Source organism: Euphorbia lathyris, chromosome 9 (genome assembly GCF_963576675.1).
Source record: "Euphorbia lathyris chromosome 9, ddEupLath1.1, whole genome shotgun sequence".
Taxonomy (NCBI): Eukaryota; Viridiplantae; Streptophyta; class Magnoliopsida; order Malpighiales; family Euphorbiaceae; genus Euphorbia; species Euphorbia lathyris.
Window position 1 is genome coordinate 25,330,635 of NC_088918.1, and position 24,251 is coordinate 25,354,885.

Consider the following 24,251-nt stretch of genomic DNA (forward strand, 5'->3'; position numbering starts at 1 on the left):
ATTCACAAATATTTACTAAAACAATGTCCTTAAACTCTTAAACCATGTTATGAAAACAAGTAGAAAATGCAATTAAACTAAAATATTAAAAATTAATTAACACAATTCACGAATAATCATGCGGCAAAATTAAAAAATGAATTATAATAAAAAATCATTTTGTTCATTATTGTTTAGACGGCGTTAAACGGCTAAAAATCATCTAAGAATAAAAACGGTCAAAATGAACTATTAAAAAAAATAGAGACTGATTTTTGATGTTGAGCATCTAAACAGACTAAACAGCCTTAATTTTGATGAACACAGTAGGTATGTAAACAAAGGCAGTTAATGACAACTCAGAAGTCCAATTTATTTGTGATTATAGATGAAGAAAAAGAAGAAAGAAAAGCACGCCATTGAAAGTAACAGACACGCGTCATAGAAAGAGAGTAGGGGGTTCGTCCCACGAAATGCTCCGGCATCCAACCAAACCGAACCAAACCAGCCTATCACCAAGTCTAACACGCAACAAACCAACGAAACCTCGTGAACCCCTCCCTAACCCACACCTCTGCAAGCCCACCCACTTCAGTTTTAACCATCTCTTCTTTTTTTCTCTCTCTAGCCCTCGGCTACACCATCTTTCCTTCTTTTTTTTTTTCATTTCTCTGTTATGGCCTCTGAGCAACACGACACCGTTTTCGACCACGACCTTGACGACGACGACGAATCCTCCCAGTCCCAAGACGACGATGACGATCTCGACAACGACGATGTCATGGTCGAAAACGACGACGTTTTAGCCGACGAGGAAGACGAAGAAGACCTCAACTCCGTTTCTCCATCTACCTCTTCTCCGGTTACTGTTCCAATTGCTGTCCCTTCTGCCTCCGTCGTCACCATCGCCGTTCCTAACGGTGTTAATCTTAATCCTCCTGTTTCTGCTTCTATGGACTCTACCCCTGACCCCAAGCGTCAACGCTTTGAAACCACGCTCGTTATTCATCAACCGGAAGAGAAAAAACCTCTACCACCGCCACCTCCTCCTCCGCAACAAATTGATGAATCTAGACGGCTTTTTCAACGGTTATGGACCGATGAAGATGAAATCGAGCTTCTTCAAGGGTTTCATGATTATACTACGCAGCGTGGAAGTAATCATCATGATACTGCTTTGTTTTATGATCAAATCAAATCTAAGCTCCAGCTTGATTTCAATAAGAATCAGTTGGTTGAGAAATTACGCCGTTTGAAGAAGAAGTATAGAAATGTCCTTGCCAAAATCAGCTCCGGTAAGGAATTCTCTTTCAAAACTGTTCATGATCAGGCCACTTTTGAAATTTCGCGTAAGATCTGGAGCTCTACTGGTAAACTCTGCGGGGAAGATGGTAATTTGGATGATGAAGATGGAAACCCTAACCCTAACCAACCTAATTTCGTTGAAGCTGAAGTTAAAATTGAGGATCCGAAGTCCACACCCAGGTCCCGGAAACGGGCGCGTCCACGATCAGCTACTGCAGCTGCTTCCGGTGTTAAATTGGAGGATAAGCGCTTGCCAAATGAGCCTCAGCCTCTGCCTCAACCTCAGTCTCAGCCTCCTGTGCCGACTACTGAGATTAACAATAATACTAACGCTGTTCATAATAACAGTCCCAATGTCCCGGGTTTGATTGAGGAGACAATTAGGAGCTGCTTGTCGCCATTGTTGAAGGAGCTGTTGAATAATGCAATGGCTTCTGGGTCTTGTAATAGCAGAGGAATTGGGGGCTTAGCCATGAATGCTATGCCTTTAAACTTTGGAGGGGGTGAAATGATGGTAGATGAGAAATGGAGGAAGCAGCAGATATTGGAACTGGAGGTATATTCCAGGCGGTTGGAGCTTGTTCAAGACCAGATTAGAGCACAATTGGAGGAGTTGCGATCCATGGGTGCATAGATGATGACAAAGACAGAGTTTCTACTCACAGAGAAAAGAAAAAGAAAAAAGCTTCCTTGGTCGATGATGTTCATTAGGGGTAACTGCAATTCTTTTATCTTTTTTCCTTTTTCTTTGTTCCTTTTGTAGTTAGGCCAAAGGGGGTACTTAGTTGTTATCTTTGGTCTTCCTGTTTGATATAACAGTTGTTTGAATAATGATTTTACTAATTTATTTAGCGGTGGATAGTTTTCTCTACTTGTAGATATGGCTTTGATGCGGAGATTGAAATCACTCTTAGAATAAAGTTAAAGTTCTTATTTCGATCGGAGCACTTGTGTGATTTCAATCTCATTCTGTAACTTAGTTCTTTCGAATTGCCTACTCTACTTGTAGATACGGCTTTGATGCATCAAGCACTTGTGTGATTTCAATCTCATTCTGTAACTTAGTTATTTCGCATTGCTTACTCTACTTGTAGATATGGCTTTGATGCATCAAGCACTTGTGTGTTTTCAATGGCATTGTATAACTTAGTTCTTTCGGATTGCTTTCTTGATATTGGTGATCGTTTCTTTTTCATTCAAGGTAGTAGTAAGGTGAATGTTTGGTGGCGAATTTACTTATTAAGTAGATGAATTGATCATAACATTTTACCTGAAAGGTAATATGAAACTTGAGCAGTGGATGAGATTTTTCTGTTCTCAGTTCTCATTCCTTGACTAGGTGGTGGCAATTTCGAGTTTTGTTTCAAAACCGTGTTATGTCCTATATGTGACATGAATGCTAGAAAAATAATAATTGTGTCATGTCAGTTGGATTATCTTTGTAAATCGTGTTAGAAATTGCCAATTGCTACATCTGATTCAATGTGTGATTATATTGTTACATTGGTGAGAAATGTTATTCCTGAAAAGAACTTGCAGAAAAAGAGTTTAACTTAACTATATTACTATTTATTAATGCTTGTTGATTGTTGTTCCTGTGGTTTTAAAAGAAGTATGTACTGTTTTCTGTAATGCACTGCACGACGAATGGACTGAGTTTGTGCAGGGTTTTCTATCCTGTTCATTTTTTATTATCTGATGTTGGGATAGTTATTTGCCTATGTTGCACGGAAACTCCTCTTCAGCATTGTTTCCGCGTTTTATGTCCGTTTCTATTTTAGTTTTCGTTTCCATGCTACCTTTTAGAAATAAGGTTTCCCAATATCTGTTTCTGTTATTGTGCAACATGTTTCTGTTATTGTGCAACATGGTTATTTGCAGCACTCGCAGTGGCGGAGCCAGAGCTCAAAATCCGGAGGGGCTCCATTGCATGAAGTTTTTTTTTCTTAATAACGATTTAAGTCTTTGATTCATAGTAGTTAAATCAAAAGTTTCAAATTTTTGATAATATAAGGGTAAATTTGATCATAATTAGAAACATTAAGGTACAAAACAACTGAGATTCAATATAAAGTAAAGATAAGGTGTAAAAATACTCTAATGTTTACACCTAAAAACAATTTTACCCATAACGTCTAAAATGGTACAATTTTACCTTTAACGTTGGCAGTCAAAAGCAATTTTATTCTTAACGTTGACAAGTTTGGTCAATTGGAGAAATTATTCATCAAATTGTCTTCTCGGTCATGAATTTTGTAACAAAAAAAATACAATTAGAAATAATAGAGGAGAATGAGGTTAATAATGATTAAAAATGATACTTAATATTGATACTTTTAAAGGATAATGAGGTTTAAGAGAAAAAAATAAAATGAGATAAAAAGTGAGGAGGGGGAGATTCGAACATAGGACCAAATGGATGTAAAGCTTCCTTTAACTATTACTCCAACCAACTATACAAACTTGGTTTTATGTTATATAATCACACTCTACATTATAAGTACTAATTTTAACTATTTTGGTTCCTGCTCGGAACTGAACCATTATTCGTCAAGGGTGTTCCGGAGAGTCGGAGGGTCGGGAGACCCTCCCTTACCCCCCCTAGATCCGCCCCTGAGCACTCGTATTCAGACATGATATCCAAGTGCTGGCATGATCTGTGTATGTTGCGAGTGAAGTCTCCAATTGATTGCACAAGCTGTGAACTGCTTGATATGATGGGTGCATTTTTTGTCTGTGATTTTGGGATTATAGAAAATAGGGTAAATAATTTATTACTTTTTACCTAACACACTGTTTGGTCCCTTATTTTGAAAAACACATTACGAGATCCCTATCATTTATCATTATTAATTCTTTGGTCCTTCTATCTATGTTTTTTAGAACCGTTATATTTTGCATAAATAGACAGACAAAAGATAACAGGATAACATACATTTTGTATTGAACCATGACTGTCCTAAAAACTAAGATATGTTCGGTTAAAACCCTAAAAGAAATAGATAAAAGGACCAAAGGGTTAATATTTACAAAATATAGAGACCTTATAATATGTTTTTCAAAATAAAGTGACTAAATAGTGTGTTATGTAAAAATATGGGGGCTAATAAATTATTTACCCTAGAAAATATCAAATAGGTAATAAAATCTTCAACTTTAAGATATGATATATTATCTGATTTACTAACCTTTTTTCCTTACCGTGATTTTGAAAAGGGTTAATTTTTGGGTTAGTTATATAAAAGTTAAGGGGCGTTTGGTTTGGGGGTTTCAGGAAAGGGTAAGGGAAAGGGGAGGTTTCATTCCCTTTGTTGGTGTTTGTTTTGCTAATTAAATGATTTCCTTTGCGCTTTTTTAGTTTTGTGTTTACTCCTAATTCCTCTAACCCATTCCCCACTTTCCCCTAAGGTTTTCTATTCCCTTTCCCCTCTCTTTCTAACATACACTCCTTATAAAATTCTACTTTACTCCCTATTTTATTTTGGTCTCTATATTTTTTTATTTTTACATTTCTTTATCCTTGGATTAATTTTATTTTTTTTATATATTTTTAATTTTTTTACTCAAAAAATATTTTTTGACTAAATTTTACTTTTTTTTTATTTTTGTTTAATCCTTCTATTTTTTATTTATATTTTTTATCACTAGATTAATTTCACTTTTGATCCTTATAATTATTTATTTTTACCTTTTTACCCTGAAAAATAATTTTGACCAAATTTTTTTCTTTTATCATATTATTCAGTTTTAATATTTATTTTTAATTATTTTAAAATAATTATTTTCTTTTTAAATATAATATTTATGTATTTTCTTTGATTAATTTTAACTTTTATGAACTTTATATTATTATCAATAAGGGTAGCAAGTGAATGACGTTTTGTATTGTTTGGGATTATATATGAAGTTAGTTCACGTTTTATGGAAACTATAGTAAAAGAGTTGAATTTTTTTTATTATATATGAAATTAAAAAAATAGTTTTGATTCCCTATTTGAACCAAACATCCACAAAGGGAATATGGTGGAATTGCATTCTCTTTCCTAAACATATCCAAACACATAGGGGTATGAATGCTCATTCTTTTCCTTTCCTTTAGTTTCCCTTTCTTGATTTCTTTTCCCTTACCTCTTGTGAACCAAACGCCCCCTTAGTAACTGCCAATTTGATAAAATTAAAATAAAAAAGATGAATTTCTGACATATTTGTTAAAGAAACTTCACTTAGTTAACTATAAAATAAATTTGAAACTTGTATTTTCATGTAATTTTCTCTAATTTTTTTTAAGGAAAAGGCTTAATAATTAATACATAATTAAACATTTATTAATTAAATATCTAAATTTAGAATTTTTATTTTTTATTTTTGAATATATGTGGTTGAGAGGTCTTGTTTGCAAAAAAAAAATATTTAAGGGACTTGGCAGTTGAGTGAAAAGACCTCAATTTATAATAAAAGATAATTGCTATTTTTTTTTTGTGAGGAGAAGAAGGCTGAAACGCCCAACAAACAACAGAAAGGAAAAGAAACAGAAAACTAAACACGAACAATTCTACTGGACAAAGATCCCCGATAGTCAGCCGAAATAATCTCCTGGAGGCCTGCAGGAGGCACACCAAACTCATGGTGACCCAAAGGATAAGAACCTGCGTAGTTCGCCAACCAGTCGGCAGCTTTATTTCCCTCTCTGTAAGTATGGATAAACTGCACGCTCCAATCTCTATCTTTCAGCACAGTGCATTGGTGGATAAGCCAGGAAAAAGGATGATGCATTCCCGTGTTACCCGTCATGAAACCCAAGACAACTTGGGAATCCAGCTTTACAATTACCCTTCGAAAGCCTTTATCCCAAGCCAACCACATCCCAAAATATAATCCCCACAGCCCAGCAATGAACGATGTGCTGTAACCAATATTGGCACCAAAACCACCACACCAATTACCGTTATCATCTCTAATGAGGCCTCCAGCAGAAGCCGTACCCGGGTTCCCCTTGCAAGCTCCATCTGTGTTTAATTTTACCTAACCCGGGTTAGGAGGCTGCCAAGCAATCCAAATAGTACGAGGAAGATGTCGGTTGTGCGCATTCATAAGGCTAAGGGCTGCAACAAACTCAGAACAAGTACGGATTAAGAAGTCTGTATAATTGGGAGGATGAGCTCTTCCTGCAAAAACAAAATCATTTCTCCATCGCCAAATCCACCAGAAGCAGTTAACAAAGAAAAGATTCCAAGGGACATTGTGGAAATCATTATGCACATTTAGGTTGAGCAACAACCATTCATTAAGATTTCCTGCAAAAAAAGTTTGGTGATGGCATAAAGGGACAAGACTATCCCAGATAGCACGACTGATGTGGCAGTCGCGGAGGAGATGGCTTACAGACTCGGGGGCGTTGCAGCGGGGACATGTGTCATCCTCTGTGAGGTGTCGACGCTTTCTATTAACATTACAAAGCACTCTATTGTGCACAATCCTCCAAACAAAACATTTAATTTTTTCAGGCGCAATCAGGTTCCAAAGGAGCTTCCAGATGCAATTGTTAGAACCAGTAGAGGGCAAACTAATAACTTCATGTCCAGATTTGATGCGTATACTCACCTGTCGAATTGCAGCACCAAAACCAACTGTCACGAATCTGACTTTGGGGGTACACAGCAAAAGGAGAGATTCGAAGCATAGTGGAGTCATCAATAATACCATTCAGCATATCCCAGTTCCAAGAGTTGGACCCCTCATTCCAATAGCTACCAACCGAGAGAGCAAGAACATCAGAAGGAATAGGATGCGTGGTGAGATTAGAAAGAGGGGCTGTCCCACACCAAACATCGGTCCAAAACCGAGTACTCAACCCATTAAAAATCAGTTTGCCTATCCTTCTTTGAAGAACACAACTCCCAGCAACTATACCTCTCCAAGTATAAGAGTGCGCAAGAGAGGCTTTAAAGATCTCCATACCTTCGCGACGCCGAGCATATTTAGACTTGAGGACTTGTATCCACAAAGAATCCTGATTCACAATCAGTTGCCACCCCAATTTTGCAATCATAGCTAAGTTAAAGCTTCTGGCAGTCCGAATGCCCAAGCCCCCTTCAAGTTTTGGCTTGGTGACAGTGTCCCACTTAACCAAATGGATCTTCCAAGAACCACTAGAAGAACCCCAAAGGAAACCCCTGCTGCAAGCATCGAGTTTAGAGCAAATGCCCTTCGGGAGCACAGTAGTTTGCTAACTAACATAGTTAGGGACAGCAGTGGTTATTGATTTGACCAACGTGAGCCTACCAGCAAAGTTTAAACTTTTAGATTTCCAACCAGCAAGTTTTGCGAGCACTTTATCCACGATATAATTGTATGTCTCTTTTGTTACTCTCCGATGGATAATAGGAACTCCAAGGTACATTCCTAGGTCACGGGTCCTAGAGAAACCCAAGAGATCACAAATCCCCCGACTAGTAGCATCAGAGACATTAGCCAAGAAAAAAACACGAGATTTAGGCAAGCTAACCTTCTGGCCAGAGCTCTCACAAAAACGATGAAGCACATCCCGGATAATCAGGGCCTGGTCCACAGTAGCTTCAGACATGAGGATGATGTCATCAGCAAAGAACATGTGAGATAAAAAGGGACCACTCCGAGAAACTCGAACAGGTTTCCAAGAGCCATTATGCACTGCATCCATGATTAAATGGGTGAGACGTTCTAAGCACAGAACAAAAAGATAGGGAGACAGAGGGTCTCCCTGTCTAAGACCCCTGGTTGGTTGAAAATCATGAAGAACTTCCCCATTCCACAAGACACGCATGTGAGCACCTGAAACACAACTCATGATAAGATTAATCATTTTAGCATCTAGGCCCAGCTCCCCAAGGGTTTCTTCGAGGAAGGCCCAAGAAATTCTGTTATAAGCTTTTTCAAGGTCCAATTTGATAACCATGTGTCCCATCCGACCAGTTTTTTTGCCAAAAGAGTGAACCGTTTCCTGCAAAAGAATGATATTGTCATAAATTTGTCTCATAGGGACAAAGCTGATTTGGGTAGGGCTAACAACTGCCCGAAGATGTGGTTTCAAACGGTTCACAATACACTTTGTCACGACTTTGTATAATACGTTACAGAGGCTGATGAGTCTGAACTGCGAAATCATCTCAAGGCTAGCAATTTTCGGGATGACAGTAATCAGAGTATCATTCCAACCATTAGTCAAGTTCTCTGAACTCAGCGTATGCATCACCGAATCACAAACTTGTGCACCAACTTCAGCCCACATTTTTTGGAAGAAACCTGCGTGAAAGCCATCTGGACCAGGTGCTTTAAAGGGACTCATATCAAACAGAGCAGCACGAACTTCATCATAAGTAAAAACAGTGGAGAGAGAGCAGTCAATGCTGTACTTGGAAGAGGGGGAAAGGAACATGAAGTGACAAGAGAAGGTCTCGAACCCTGGTCCTCAGTGTACAGGTTAACGAAATAGTTGTAAACTAAGTCCTTTACCTCCTCACGATCCCAGTTTCTGTTATCATTCCTGAGACCCTCCACTTTATTCCGACGCCTTCTGATTAGAGTGGAGGTGTGGAAAAAAGAAGTGTTCTTGTCTCCAAAACAAAGCCATTGGATCCTCGACTTCTGGAACCAGTGAATCTCCTCTTGGAGAAGGACTGAATTCAAATTAGCAAGGATTTTATTTTCAATGCGTAGCAGCCCCGAAGTAACCCGAGAACTGAGCCTAGTCTAAACCCCCTCCAATCTGCTCAATAAGCACTTTTTTTTATAAAAAATGTTACCAAAAGTATCTCGGTTCCAACCCTTCAGATGGTGAGCAAGATTCTGTAAGCCTGAAGAAATAGTCTCAGTTGGGTTCCAAACTGACTGAAAAAAGGACCGAAAGGACTCATGTTGGAACCAAGCCGCCTCAAAGCGAAAAGGCTTTCTAACTAGGCTCGAAGCTTGAAGAAGAAAATTCACCAAAATGGGAGTGTGATCTGAGCGGTTATGAGGAAGGTGGCACACAACCGCCTTGGGGAAAAGCCTCCTGAATTGCTCATCACAGAGAGCTCTATCAAGCCTGCAGGCAACACGAGTACGAGGAGTGATACCCCTGTACCAGGTAAAGCATGGTCCAGAGAACCCCATATCAACAAAGTTCATCTCATTGATCCATTGAGCAAAAAGGATGCACCAATCAAGATCAAGAACACTCCTAGAGCCTCCTTGTTTTTCCTCCCTAGACCTGATACAATTGAAGTCATCGACTACCAACCACGGCCCTAACACATTATCTTTAAGAGTAAGCATATCCGCCATGAAAATGCGCTTGAAGGCAAGTTGGGGGCGGACATAGACAAAAGTGCAGTAAAATGATGTCCCCTATAGCATTCCATCAACACAAGTTATTTTTGTATGGAGGGATTGTCTGGTCTTCGAGATAACTGTAACCTGAAACCTGTTAGCATTCCAGAAAAGCCATATTCCACCACTAAAGCCATTTGTATCAACTACATCAACATTATCAAAATTAAGCTTTCTTCTCAAATCCTCAGAACGAGAGGAAGGGAGACGAGGCTCTAGAAGAGCCAAAACATCAGGTTTGTAAGCTGAAAGCAAGTGTCGAAGAGCCCGGTGAAACTCATTTCCACCGGCTCCAAAGCAATTCCAAGAAATTATCATTGAAAAATTAAAACAAACGTGACAAGCAAACAAAATCATAAAAAATGCTTACTACATCCCCACGACAGTAACCTGCCCATTCTCTATATTCTCCATATTCGCATCATGAGTACCTAAGGGTTCAAGTATACGTACCCCGGCACGGCTTCTTTTACTTCGACTTAGGGAGTCAGCCTCGCCCATTGAATTTTCCTTATCTTTGTAGGCCTGATCAACATCCATAGAAGCATCTGTGGCATTGTCTATCAAGTTCCCAAAGATATTATGTGAGCTAAGATCTCGAAAGCCAAGAGGTCCTGTTACCCGTTGCTTCGAAGCAGCAGTTCCACCAGACTTGGTAACATTTGCTCCATCTTTCTTTGAAGTCGTGAAGACATGCCCCGTAGAATTGTTTTTGGAAGTCGAAGCCACATTCTTCCCCTTTTGTTCCCTAGTAGCTCGGTCTTTATACACAAATTGACCATGAGTCCCATTATTATCAACACTCAATCCACCTTGCTTCTCTGCTTGAACATGGCCTTTTTTAGTTCTAGGAGTATATGTCTGTCATGGGACGACCATCCATCCTCCATACTTCCGACCATATGATCTTTCAGAGCTACCATCCGTAGCACTGCTCCCTGCAGAAATAGCTTCCTTCAAAGAGTCAACACTGCTATCCTGTTTATCAGTTCCAATCAAACTATTTATCTATTGACCTTGATTAGGTATATCTGTTTGAGTAGTATCCCTTGCCAGAATACTCGGTTTGGTGCATCCTTCAGAATTGTGCCCATAGTGCCCACAATTATGACAAGCAATGTAAAGCCCTTCGTACTCAATGTGATACTCCTTACCATTTAAGAGAAACTGGGCAACCAACGGTTTGGTTAAGTCTATCTCAACACAAACTCTAGCGAACTTCCCACGAGAACGTTGGACAGTATTTTTATCTGCTCTTATTGCTTTCCCAAAAGAATTGCCAATTAGCATCAAGCAATCCTCTTCATAGTACTGTAATGGGAGCTCTGGGAACCTAGCCCACACCAGGGTTGTATCCACTGTGGCATCAGAGGGGATAAAATTGGGAGACCAAGTGCGCACTGTTAAATAGTGCCCTTGAACCATCCATGGCCCATCCTAATCACATGTTCTCTATCTTTGGCTTCAGCAAATTTAACAAGATGAAATCCATGACCTAAGTCCATTAACTCAAATTTACCTTCTGGTTTCCAGAGATCTTTGACATGGTTGCGAAGAGCAATGAATCCGACATTTCGGCTAAGGATTTTGATGATGAGGGCATCTGACCACGACTGGGACCATTCCTCCACTAGAGTGGGAGCAATTGTGATACTTGGGTATAGGGGATTTCCATCCACAAACTCGATTTTCCCCATTCCTGTTTCTCTTAGATCTATAGGGATTCTCACATCTTCAACCATAGGATCTTCTCGTGTTGTGTCGCAATAAGAGCGATCTGGATGTAAAAAGCTGTTAGGGCGACCACCACTGATATCCGGGGGCGCAGGCGGCGGTTGGGGCTGGGTCACGGTGATCGGAGGAAAGGGTTCCATACACCAATTAAAATAAAAAAGATGAATTTCTAACATATTTGTTAAAGAAACTTCACTTAGTTAACTATAAAATAAATTTGAAACTTGTCTTTTCATGTAATTTTCTCTAATTTTTTTTTAGGAAAATGCTTAATAATTAATACATAATTAAACATTTATTAATTAAATATCTAAACTTGGAACTTTTATTTTTTATTTTTGAATATATGTGGTTGAGAGGTCTTATTTGCAAAAAAAAGTTATTTAAGGGACTTGGCAGTTGAGTGAAAAGACCTCAATTTATAATAAAAGATAATTGCTATTTGAGTTGTGGTAATTAATTTTGATGCAAGTCCTTCGGTTAGATAGAAGTACAATAATACTTTTAACTTGATGAGACTTCAAAATGAGTTTTTTTGTGACGGGAAACTCTATCAGTTCTCTTTAATGTTTTGCATAGCTTTCTCTCCCGTAGAAATTTATAACCATTGAAAACCTTTTTTCAATCAATGCTTTCTATTCTTGAAACTCTAATAATTGGCCAAAAATGAATTAACCTTGAAATTTTATTATCTCTTTGAAGCCTTATCTCCTTAACAAGGAACTAAAAAAAGGGAATAATGCTTGAAATTTTATTATCTCTTTGAAGTCTTATCTCCTTAACAAGGAACTAAAAAAAGGGAATAATGCTTGAAAATTTTATTATCTCTTTGAAGCCTTATCTCCTTAACAAGGAACTAAAAAAGGGAATAATGCGACAAAAAATGGGATTTAAGTAACGGTGAGGCTGTTACAAACATATAAGTTATTAAACTTGTTACAATAACTTGTTTTAGTAACGGTGTTGCAAAGTACGCGATACAAAAAATAGTATTTTGCATCATTCTTCTTTTATGCTCGTTACATATTGTAAAAATTGCAAGTTTTTTTTTTATTTTAGTTTGCTATGAAATACTTCTATTCTCGAAAATTGTAATCATTCTCAGAAAATATGTATGTTTATATTATGATTAACTTTTCGGAAAACGAACGTCTTTCGACTGCATCCATGAAAAACCTCTACAAAATTCTATAGGAAAATATTAGTCCAAAAAAACATCGAAACATGAATGCCAATAATACAATAACAACAACAAAGTCTTAGTCTCGAAATGATTTAGGGTCGGCTAATATGAACCATCATACGAAACCGTGAAATCAAGTCGTGTCAGCGACAAATTCTCTCCCTCCACTATGTCCTATCTACTACCATATTTTTCTCGATCTCCAATAAACTCATATCACTCTCAATCACCATCTTCAAAGTTTGCTTAGGCCCTCCCCTACCCTTCACCATTGTATCCATTTGCCACTATTCAGTCCTCCTAACCGGCACATCAAACGTTCTTCGTCTTACATGGCCAAACTGCCTTAGACGGTTTTCCCTCATTTTATTCTCAATAGATGTGAGCGGCCGCGAAACCCGATTACCCTTTACTCCCGCGAGGGAGGATGGATTTCCGGCAAATGGGATTCCGTTTTTACATATATCGTCGCTTACCGTTTTTAAGGACGATGCTTAGCGTGTCCATTCCAATATATGCATTCTTTTTATGTTTTATACTTTAACCTCTTATCAGGTTTTAGATCAAAGTATTTATATCAGAGTTGCCACCTGAATTTAATGCTCGGGAACATATTAAAATATTAGATAGCACATGGGTTCACAATATGCTATCTCTTCAGAGTTAGGTTCAGGACTTAAACGGTTCAAGGGTCTGATTAATAAACACATAGACTTGTCTTTTATTAAAATATCAAATATTTCTATTCCAGATTCAGTTATATATCGTTTGATCGTCCAAAAGCGATAAATAAATACCGAAATATATATTATTACATCATTTTAATGAATGGTACAAATAGCCCTAATACATCAGATCTAGCCCTAATACATCATATATGAATTAAATCTATTAAACCTGCAAGACAATAAACATTAGCTGCGGGTACTTTGGGACCCGGCTTTCAAATTTAACTACGACGTCGGACTCGATCAAGTAGGACTCATTTATTCCTAAGATCTAACACGTAGCATGTATTTTTCCAAAGCCTAATTTAGATGTCTAAATAGATTTTAATAGAAATGCCTAAAATACCCTTATCCCGAGATTGCTTTTATCTTCATTTGCAAAGCGGATAGAATATATAAAATTTACCGAAAAACAGAAAACCCAAACTACCCAGATAAGAAAACAGATTTCTGCCCGAAAAGTTCCCTGACACTGATCTGGGGTGATCCCTAGTCGAGGAAGGTATCCTCGATCGAGAAAGACCTTTTGGGCAGAACCTCTGTTTCGGTGTTAGAACCAGAAAACAAGGGGAGAAATACAAAATTGAAATAAACAAATAGCAAACAGTAGGGAACGGTCTTTTAAAACCCTTTAGATGTTACCTCTGAAATGCTTTTCCAGTTTATTTGTGTTAGGTAGGCCGACGAACGCGTGATTCAGACTTTAAGCAGCAACCCGGACCCGTGCAGCAAGCAATTGCAGTGATCAGAATGTGGTATCCCACGCACTTAGACCGAAAACCTCCAAATTAAAGTAGGTTTGGCCCAAAAGGTCAATTCTTGAAGTGTAATAACTTCAGAATTGACAATTAGTGAAGAACAATTGTGATAAACGTGTTTCTTCAAACTAAAATCCTTTAAATAATGTGTTTTTGGGTGTTTGAACCTCTCAAAATGACTCGTTTTTTGTAAAATAGTGTAGAGTATCCTCACTTTCACTCACTTTCACTTAATTTCAAACGCTTTTCACTTGAAAATCTTTCTTTTTCTCTCTTTTTCTTTTTGCAAATGATGAAATCTGTCTCTCATTCGTCCTGGCAGTTTCTTCTTCTTTTAGTATATATTCCCAACAGAAGCACTATAAAATGCTGCTTTGACACTAGAAATGCCTAAATTCTTGTATTCCTCAAATAACATATGCAATCTAGCAATAATTTTCTAAACATAAATAACACTTTTATCCCTTTCATAAATCTTGTCATAACAACAATGCAAAAACTGAACCTTATAACGAGGATCTAACAATGTATTACAACTAAAAAATTAATTATACTCACTCCAATAATTATCAAACTTGGCTTGCATAGAAATAACAATGGTGCTTAAAACATTAACTTCACCATTAGCAAGTTCTAACAATGCTTTTTTAATCATCCACACACCTTTAAAATACAGATTTGAAGTTGGAGTTTTAACAGCCGAAAACATGCAAGTTACATCATAAAAAAAACCTTCAAAAACTTATGAACCACACTCAAATTTTTCTAGTCAGCACATGTAAGTCTATAACAGCCCATAACATGTTCTATACCACCCAAATAAATCAAAACATCCTTATAATAAATCATATTGTCAAGCATCATAAGTACAATTCCATCTCATATGCATATCAAGCCTGAAGTTCTTAGTGGTTTTCATTTGAAAGGTTTTTGAGCAATTTCAAAAAAATATTTGATCTCTTTGACCTATACACACGTTTTATCATCTCACGTATTTTTTTCAAGAGGATCCTTAATTACATCCAAACTAGATTGCACAATTAGATTGAAAATATGAGCACAATAACGAATTTGAAAAAAACATTCCATTATGAACAAAATGCTTTTTTGCCAAAGACGACGTTTTATATTGCCAATCAATAGAATCGTTATAGCTAGCATTATTTGTGGTGATTGTTAAAATTTTCTCCTCAATATTCCATTGGGACAAACAAGAAAACAGTCATCAACAATACACATGCCATGATATGGAGGTGTCAATGCTCCAAACCTCAATATCCTTTTCTGCAATTTCTACTCACCATCAATAAATTGTGTTGTGATGCAAATGTACTCTTCCCTAGTGTATTCATATCTCCAATTATCAGTTGTTAAGCAAACACGTCCATGAGAATTCAAAATCATTTGTTTAATATTATCTCTTTCACTATTTGTTTCTACTAAAATGACAACAAATGCATATCAGAGTAAATTACACCAATAGTACCTGAGTTATACCCTAATTCACACTTTGGTACATGAATTACATTTTTTTATAAAAATATACCTCAACTAATGATGACTGGACAATTTAATACGTTTTACCGGTCATTGACGGTCAATGCAAAGGTTGACCAATTTTAGTTAAAATTTGGGACCCATAAATATTCAAATAACATAAAAATTACCATATTGCCATCGTTAGTTAAGGACCGAGACTATTTGAACATTTACAAGGAGTTAAACTCATTAAATATATTGAGTCATTAACTATAAACAAAACCATGAATCGAAAATGACATTCCAAATTTTAAAACATAAGTTAAACAATACAAAATAAAGTCTCAAAAGGTTGTACAAATAAGCACTTGGAGACTAGAATACAAAAAAGTAGCAACAAAGAAAAAAGATAGAAAACTTACAGCTAATGATGAATCAAAATGATGAACAACGATGAAAAAATAATCGATGAGGGCCGAAAGAGCAACGACAATGATGCATATCTGAGGGCTGAATAGTAGCATCAATGGAAGATTTAAACTTTAAAGGATAAACTGAATCGACAAATATATGAAGGGAGGGAGGGAGATGAAATGATAAGGTTTAATTTTGGAGGTTGCTATACATTCGATGGAAATGAAAAGTTGTGAACCCTAGCGCACGCACAGACACACCATATATATATTAATATTTAAATTTCGGATCATATCGGGTTGTACTAGGGTTTTCAGAAAAATCCTAGGCCCAACCCATCTTATGTTTGGGCTTAGAAGGGGTTGGACTGGACCAAGCCAACTACTAAATATGTATGTCCAAACCCAGCCCATTAAGAGCGGGCTTGGGCGGGCCAACATGTCGTTAAACAAGTCTACTGCCTATCAAGGGTAAGAGCATCAGAAAAAATGGTTGTTAGGATAGTTACTCAAGTAGTAGGTGAGTACAACCTCTTGTTAATTCCAAAACATGAATAGAATGATGCCTAGTTAAAGGAATCTGAGTACTTAACATAAGAGGCAATTGGAAGCGTTTGATATAGCATGGTTAAACATAAACATGAGTTATAAATTGTTGGAAGTTCAACATGGTGGACCATAAAACACATGTTTCTCACAATGAGATTGTTGAAATTTTGTTGAAAGTAGCAGGAGGTTAAGGCTGAATATGGGTGATGCTGAGGAAATAAATAGAATGTTCTTCACTGTGGAGCAAAAAGATATGGAATTTTCCATCTGATTCAGAATGATGATGAAAGAAATTTGAAGAATGGTTTATGGATTCATCCTCGTTCAAGAGAAGCTTTTGAATAATTCAATAATGTTGTGAGTTTTGAGAAAACATACCTTGTGAACAAATATAAATTCCATTTGCCACATGTGTGAGCATCAATCATCACAAAAAAATCGATTATATTGGCTTGTGTAATAAAGATATTGATACTTTCAAGTGGAGTTTCTCCACTTGGATCATAATAATGGGACGAGAACCTCATGTAATACTTATAAATTAGTGTGAGAGTATAAAAGTAACTATTAAAAATGCAATTCCTAACACAACTCATTGATTCTATATATGGCACATTATGTGTAAGTTGTTTGTAAAGTTCAAGAATGTTGCTGAATTTGATAGAGCGTGCAATGAGTTTAAGGCGACAGTATATAACTTTATTCCATAAAAGTCTTTGAAACAGAATGAGAAAAGTTTGTGTATAGGTGTGGTTTTGAGCACAATCAATGGCTAAAGAAATTGGGAGAGCTTGGCCCTAGTGTATCTTAGAGATATATTTTAGGTTGGAATGGGTTCTACACAGAGAAGGGAGGTATGCATGCGTGTTTTGACGGTTATATACATTCGAATAACATAATCAAGCAATTCGTTGAGCAATACGAGATTACTATGAGTGTCAAGATGGAGAAACAGTTTAAAGCTAATTATGAAAGTAAACACAAAGTCTTTAAAATGCATTATTGGATATGAATGGAGAAACAGTTTCAACAAGTGTTCACCAACGTAATGTTTCTATAAGTGCAAGATGAGATACAATAGATGTACTGCTAATTGTTTTTACACTAGATTGAGCATGATTGAATCACAACTTGGAGTGGAGAAGATTACAATTTTGGACATGTGTGTAGCACATTCATATCATAGAGAAATCGAATTTACAATTGAGTATGGACAAGTTGGGCAACCATTTAAATGCAGTTATAAGTAATTTGAGTTCTGGAGATATCATTGTGTGCATATTTCAGAGTTATGACTGATAAAAACATAAGGAGAATTGATGACAATTCTATTAGATCTCGGTGGAAAAAGGATGTATTTTGGTGCTACACAAAGATATTCTTCCTCGGAGGTTATCCGCACATGACAGAAGAATATAGAAAGTATAAAGAACTAGAACGTGAATTGCATGATTACATAGATTTGTGTATGAATTCTATCACGAAGATGGATCGGATAACTGAAGGCTACAATATATTAAAACAGATTTGTTAGCTTGAAACGATACAACGATAATATATGTTCATGCAAACAACAGTGGTAATCAATGAGTACCTATTGGTGATCCCGTAGTGACTCAACTCCATGGTATGACAAATTCAAATAGAATCCCCACTATAGAGAGGGTATTAGTAAAAAAAAAGAGTAAATATGAGGTGAATCGTGGAGGGAGATGTGAAGAAACGTGTAACACACGAATGCAAATGGCACAAAATGAAAACATCGGGTGTGGATAGGTTAATTCACTTTCAGTTTGTAAGCATATCAGTTAAATGTGATGCTTGATGTTATTTTATTTCTTTATGTCATATGGTATCCAGCTAATGGTTCATACTTATGAAAGCCAAGTGATATAAATTCATACAATTCGGATCTCACATTAGGTTCTAGAATTATGAGAAATAACTTTTATGGAATTTTTGACCTCACCTTATAGTTGATTGAGGTGATAAGAGTTGATAAATTGTTTACTTGGTGAATGATTGAAGTATGCAATATTTAACGCAAAGACATGTGTTTATACAGAATACATGTGTTTGTTGATCATTTTTACTGATAATATGCATGTAACATAATTTACTTTCACAATTTAACTATCCATTATATTATTTGTACATAATACATGTTCTCTTTGATAATTTTTACAGATAAAATACATGTAACCTAATCCTGTAATATGAATTTATTTTCACAATTCAATTATTCAATATGTTATTTAGAGAATTTATTGTCATCATTTCGTTGTTCCATGTAAAAATGATTTGAAGCAAACAATTTTGATGAAATAAAATATGATTAAAGAAGTATAAAATTACAAACTCGAAATAATTTAAAAAACCTACTGGATATTGTCCAACATCTCTCTAACATCCGTGAGCTCTGTTTGGCATAAGATAAAACATTTCTTTTATATCTTGTAAATTTCTCTTTTCAAATTCATCATCAAATTTCCTATCTATTGAATTTGAAATTGCTTCAAAACTAAGTAACAGGTATATTTGTATCTTGTATGATAACGCGATACAAAAATAAGTATCCAATATTTTGTAATGCGCCTTTTTGTTTTCACCCGATACATATATTGAAATATTAAACTGGATATATTTGAAATTAAACCAGTTAACGATTATTTTGCAACGATATTGTGTTTGTGCTCGTTACTTATATTTCTCTTTTGTAACACAGTTTTATTTGTACCCATTATATATGTTTGAAAGGGACAATTACAAAACTAGCCCTATTTTAAAACCCATTTACATTTTTAGCCTAGTTCTCCAACTTTTTACAAATTTAGGCAGTTTCATTGTATTTGGACAAAAATACCCTTGTGTTCCTTATTCCCCCTTCTTCCCCATCAAACACATTCACCATTACTCATTTATCACACTTGCTCCACACTTTCCTTCTTCTCTTCTTTTTTTCTTTCCATTTTTTACAACACTTCATACAACAATCAAGTGAACAATAATCAAGTGAATAATCCAAGAGCTAAAGCTTTGTTCATTCATGTAAGTATGGTGTTGGGTTTGACCTAGATTTCAATTTTAATCTTAATACAATATCATATGTGTTTAATATGATGTATATAAGATGTATATGTCAAATTGAAACGAAAATAGTCTAGGGCTATGCATTTTGGACCCATTCAACCCATTGAAACTCTGTGTTTTTTCAGATTTGTCGTGAACGTTTTTCTGGGATTTTCAACTTTGTCGTATCTGTCGCACCACAAAATAGTGCGACAATGGCCTGGTGTTTTAATGTTGTCGCATTTGTCGTATTTTTCACGGTGCGACAAAATCCAGAAGTATGAGCCTGTCGTACCTGTCGTATTTTTTAGGGTGCGACAAACTCTCTTAGTATAAGCTTGTCGCTTTTGTCGCATTTTTTAAGGGTGCGCGAGACTCTCTTAGTATGAGCTTGTCGATTTTGTCGCATTTTTTTAGGGTGCGATAGACTATGTATAAGTTTGTCGCTTTTGTTTGTTAATATGTGTTTTTTTCTCAAATACAGGAGTATGTCATTTGGAACTGTTCCCTATATGTTATTGTGGCACGACCATTGGAAAACGTTCGAGAAGATATGACATACGTTGGCGGTCAATCGAAGTTGTTCCGTTTTGCAACTAACATCGATTTGCAAATGTTAAAAGTGAAAGTGTACACTTCAGTAAGTATTGATGCAACCGATTTTGAACTACATATCTCCATGCAGTCGACATACGGTCCAAACAAAGTTCTTGGAATAGTAGCACCAATTCAAGATGATGAGGATATTATGGTTTTTATAGACTATTGTCGTATGAATCCGACTGATTTGATTCCTCTATATGCTACCTTTATACCACGAAGAAATGATGAACAAAAAGACATACAAGGTAAGGAGATGAGGAAGCCCCGAGAAGAAGAGACCCGGACAAAAGTTGTGCTTGTACAATCAAACCATGCTTCTACACACGAATTTGATGCCCGTGGATTAGATGATATAATGGAGGATCGAATTTGGAATGATGATGATGATGGTTAGGCTGGTTATGACCCCAATGATGGTTATGATGATTATGATGCGTATCCCGATGATGATTATGAAGTACCTATTTGGTAGAGTGAAGCTATCGGTGTCAAAATAGAGCCGCAAGTTGATCATGTCCCGAAATATACTGAGGATAAATACGACAAGCGATAGACAAAGCATATTGGTTGTGGTATTTTCATAAATATTCTGGAAATAATTCCTAATTATTTAACACAAAAGGCGGAACATAAATGAATATACCAACATCAATGCACTAAATCTAATACCCATGTCGCACCTGTCGTATTTTAAACATCAATGTACCAATACTAGTTTAAACATTAATGTACTAAATTACAATGTCTAACTATCAAACAAAAGCAAACTTGCTTCTAGATTATCTACTAGTAACTTCTGATGATACAACTCGGCTGCAAAACGCAATCTAAAATGGACACCATATGATCCGTCAAAGTTGCACACAAACTGATCATGTCGGGTTTCACACCTTTCAGTTATAACTTGGGCAAAAGCACAAGTGAATACGCCACAGTCATTTGAACCACTTAGTTGTTGTGGATAACTAGGAACTCTGCTCCAGGTTATGTCTCATTTCACTTGTGCCTCCGACCAATGACCATTCTTATCCATGAGTCTTCTAATGATATCCAGATGTAAACTTAAAAAAATTTCTAATGATTCCTCACTGCAATTTGACACCAGACTGTCATATATGTATAAATGCATTTCCTGCAGCATAAGAACCACTAGGAACCAGTGCTCGTTTTTATAGTTTATCGGAATGAGTACCATCTGAACTTCACTCCACGTCCGAATGAATTGCGTTGGCATCCCATTCACTCGGTCAAAAAATAATGATCCATCCCAGCCTTCCTCCTTGTAGCCCTTCACATAGGGGTGGGCAAAAAAACCGATCAAACCAGTAACCGAACCGAAAACTGGTAATCCGAACCGAAAAAAGCAGTTAACCAAACCGGTGGTTTTCTTAATGGTTAAAAAAATATATAGGTACCGGTTTCGGTTTCGGCTTTGGGTTAGAGTTTCAAAAACCGCGGTTAATGGTTAACCGAACCATTTAATAAATATAACCAATTTTTTTAAAAAAAAATTAATATATAATTATATAACATAGATTATAAGATTAAAAAAAGTCTTTAACATAGATTATAACCTATATTAATATAAATATATAACATAGATTATACTTGAATGTAAACTTGATGGATTAATGTTGTAATAAGCACTTTGACAAAATATTATTTACATTTCTTTATGTTTTAAGTGAAAAAGCTTTCCAAATATAGCAACTTGTACAACTTGTTCGCTTACCTCAAACAATGTATGTATTTCAGACAATTGCGCGGTCTTTAACTGTGTCCACCGAAGCACACGGGGAATGGTAGATTCACATTCGAGTCTTGTATAAAAGATATTGGTAGCTTTCCATATCTCACAAATCCAAACCTATCATCAAGCAACAAGTATACATAAATATTCTATACACTATAACAAGTACACATAAAGCAGACAAGTATACAAAAATTTCATACCTGGATTGCATGAGTAAAACCATACAGTTCATATGGAATCTGGCCTTTCTCCTTTTCCCCCTCAACCATATCCTGAAAACTTCTCTTATCTAGAGCCGACTTCAAAGTCTTCAAGTTCTCATTAAAAGCCACCACACCCCACGGATACTTGTGGAACAGCTCTGGGAACTCAGCAAGGGTCATAATGTAAGGACGAACCTTTCGTGTGTGCTTGTATTAAAAAATGTTGCCATGTATGAAATATAGCATTGCCATCAAAACTGCATCACCATCGTCTTGCTTGGCCCAATCTGTTCCTGTGAACTTCCCATATATGTCTTCGTGTTTTACATTAGGTTGCCTACCAAAAAACTTCTTCTTAAATCCTCCCTTAGTCTTCATCTCCTTCATCCCTTTCGTTATTGCTTTTGTGCTTCCAAAGGGCAGTCCTATAATTATCCCAAACTCCTTTGCAGTGTATCTCAACTCCAATCCCCTCACATTGAAACATATCTCCTTATCAGATGTTTCAACTAGAGTAATCTGTCTAGTTAACAACGTGTGGATAAACAACCCGGACAGAGAGGGAAAGTCTCGTATGAGATAAGCTCCGAAACAGCATGCCCTAAATAAGTCTAATTGTTTAGGAGTCAATTTTTTTTTATAACTGCACGCACGGACGTGTTAAACCTGTTAGATACTTGAGCGGATGAATTTAGGGCAAATGGGTATTTGAACTTTATCTCAATCTTTCTCCTTTTGTTCTGTTGTGATACCCTTTGATGATGCTGCAAATAAGACAAACAATCAGACAAATACAGAGGACATAATAGAAAATATACTTTGTCATACTTGTCGCACTTTCAAAAAATATGGCAAACAACATACACTGTACTCTGTCGCACCTGTCGTATTTTTTAAAAATATGACAAATAACAGAATATATTATCTGTCGTACCTGTCGTATTTTCAAAAAATACGACAGATAGCAGAAAATATAGTCTGTCGCACCTGTCGTATTTTCAAAAAAATACGACAAGCGACAGAGTATATAGTATGTCGTACTTGTCGCATTAATACTACAAGAAAATTGCTTTTTGGTAACAAGTTTTGGCAACAACAGAAAAATTTGTTGCCAAAAGCAAACTTTAGCAACAATAAATTTTGTATCGTTACTAAAAATTGTTGCTATAAAAAATTTACCATTGCTCTTAAAAAATTCGAAATATAAAAACTTTGGCAACAATACTTTCGTTGCTGTAAATGAAAACCACTTTAGCAACAATTGCATATTGTTGCCGTAAATGAAAGCATTTACAGCAACGAATACATGTTGTCGCTATTAATGAAAGTATTTACAACAACGACATCGTATCGTTGCTGTAAATGAAAGTGTTTACAGCAACGACCGTATGTCGTTAATGTAAATAATATCATTTCCAACAACGACTGTGTGTCGTTGATGTAAATAAAACATTTATAGCAACGACTATGTATCGTTGCTATAAAGGAAACTATTTACAGCAACGATAGGTAGTCGTTGCTGTAAACACTTTCATTACAACAACAGTAGTAAGTTGTTGCGTAAAAATTGTATATTTCCGCAACAGAAACGTCGTTGCAAAAGAAAATTATTAAACCAATTATTAAATAGAATAAATACATACTTTTTATAGCATAAAATAAAAGAAATATTGAAAATAATACAATATATTGCACAATTTAAGACGTTACGGGTAAAATTGCACAATTTAAGACGTTACGGGTAAAATTGCTCCTGACCCAAAACGTTAGACGTATTTTTACACCTTAACCCTATAAATAATAATAATATTTATTTAGTTAAAACTTATATATATATATATATATATATATATATATTATATAAATTATGTAAAAAATTAATCATTTTATATTTAATAATTTAATTATTAAAATTTTATATATTGATATAAAAAAGATATTCATACACATAATTATCAAAGTGGTGCGGAGAAAATTTGACTTTGCTGAAGGTATTCATTATCACCTCTTAATTTCTCTTAGGTGGAATCCAAGCCGTTGATTCGGTTTTGATTAAAACCCTAAAAAGCCAAAAGTGTAAAAAGAATGAAAATAACAACTCCCCACCGCCCATTCATCTACTTCTCCCGCCTCCTTCCGTGTTCATCAA

General features: G+C 36.0%; 1 protein-coding gene across 1 annotated transcript; it reads left to right on the plus strand.

The window, feature by feature from the left end:
• Positions 1–446: 446 nt before the first annotated feature.
• LOC136205959 (probable transcription factor At3g04930) lies at positions 447–2,155 on the plus strand. The gene has a single exon (XM_065996835.1). It carries the CDS (start codon positions 656–658, stop codon positions 1,916–1,918), a length of 1,263 nt encoding a protein of 420 aa, XP_065852907.1. The 5' UTR covers positions 447–655; the 3' UTR covers positions 1,919–2,155.
• The last annotated feature ends 22,096 nt before the right edge of the window (positions 2,156–24,251 follow it).

Bases quoted from the DNA above. Each gene is read 5' to 3' on its own strand.
- LOC136205959 (XM_065996835.1), top strand. From the start codon at position 656: ATGGCCTCTGAGCAACACGACACCGTTTTCGACCACGACCTTGACGAC.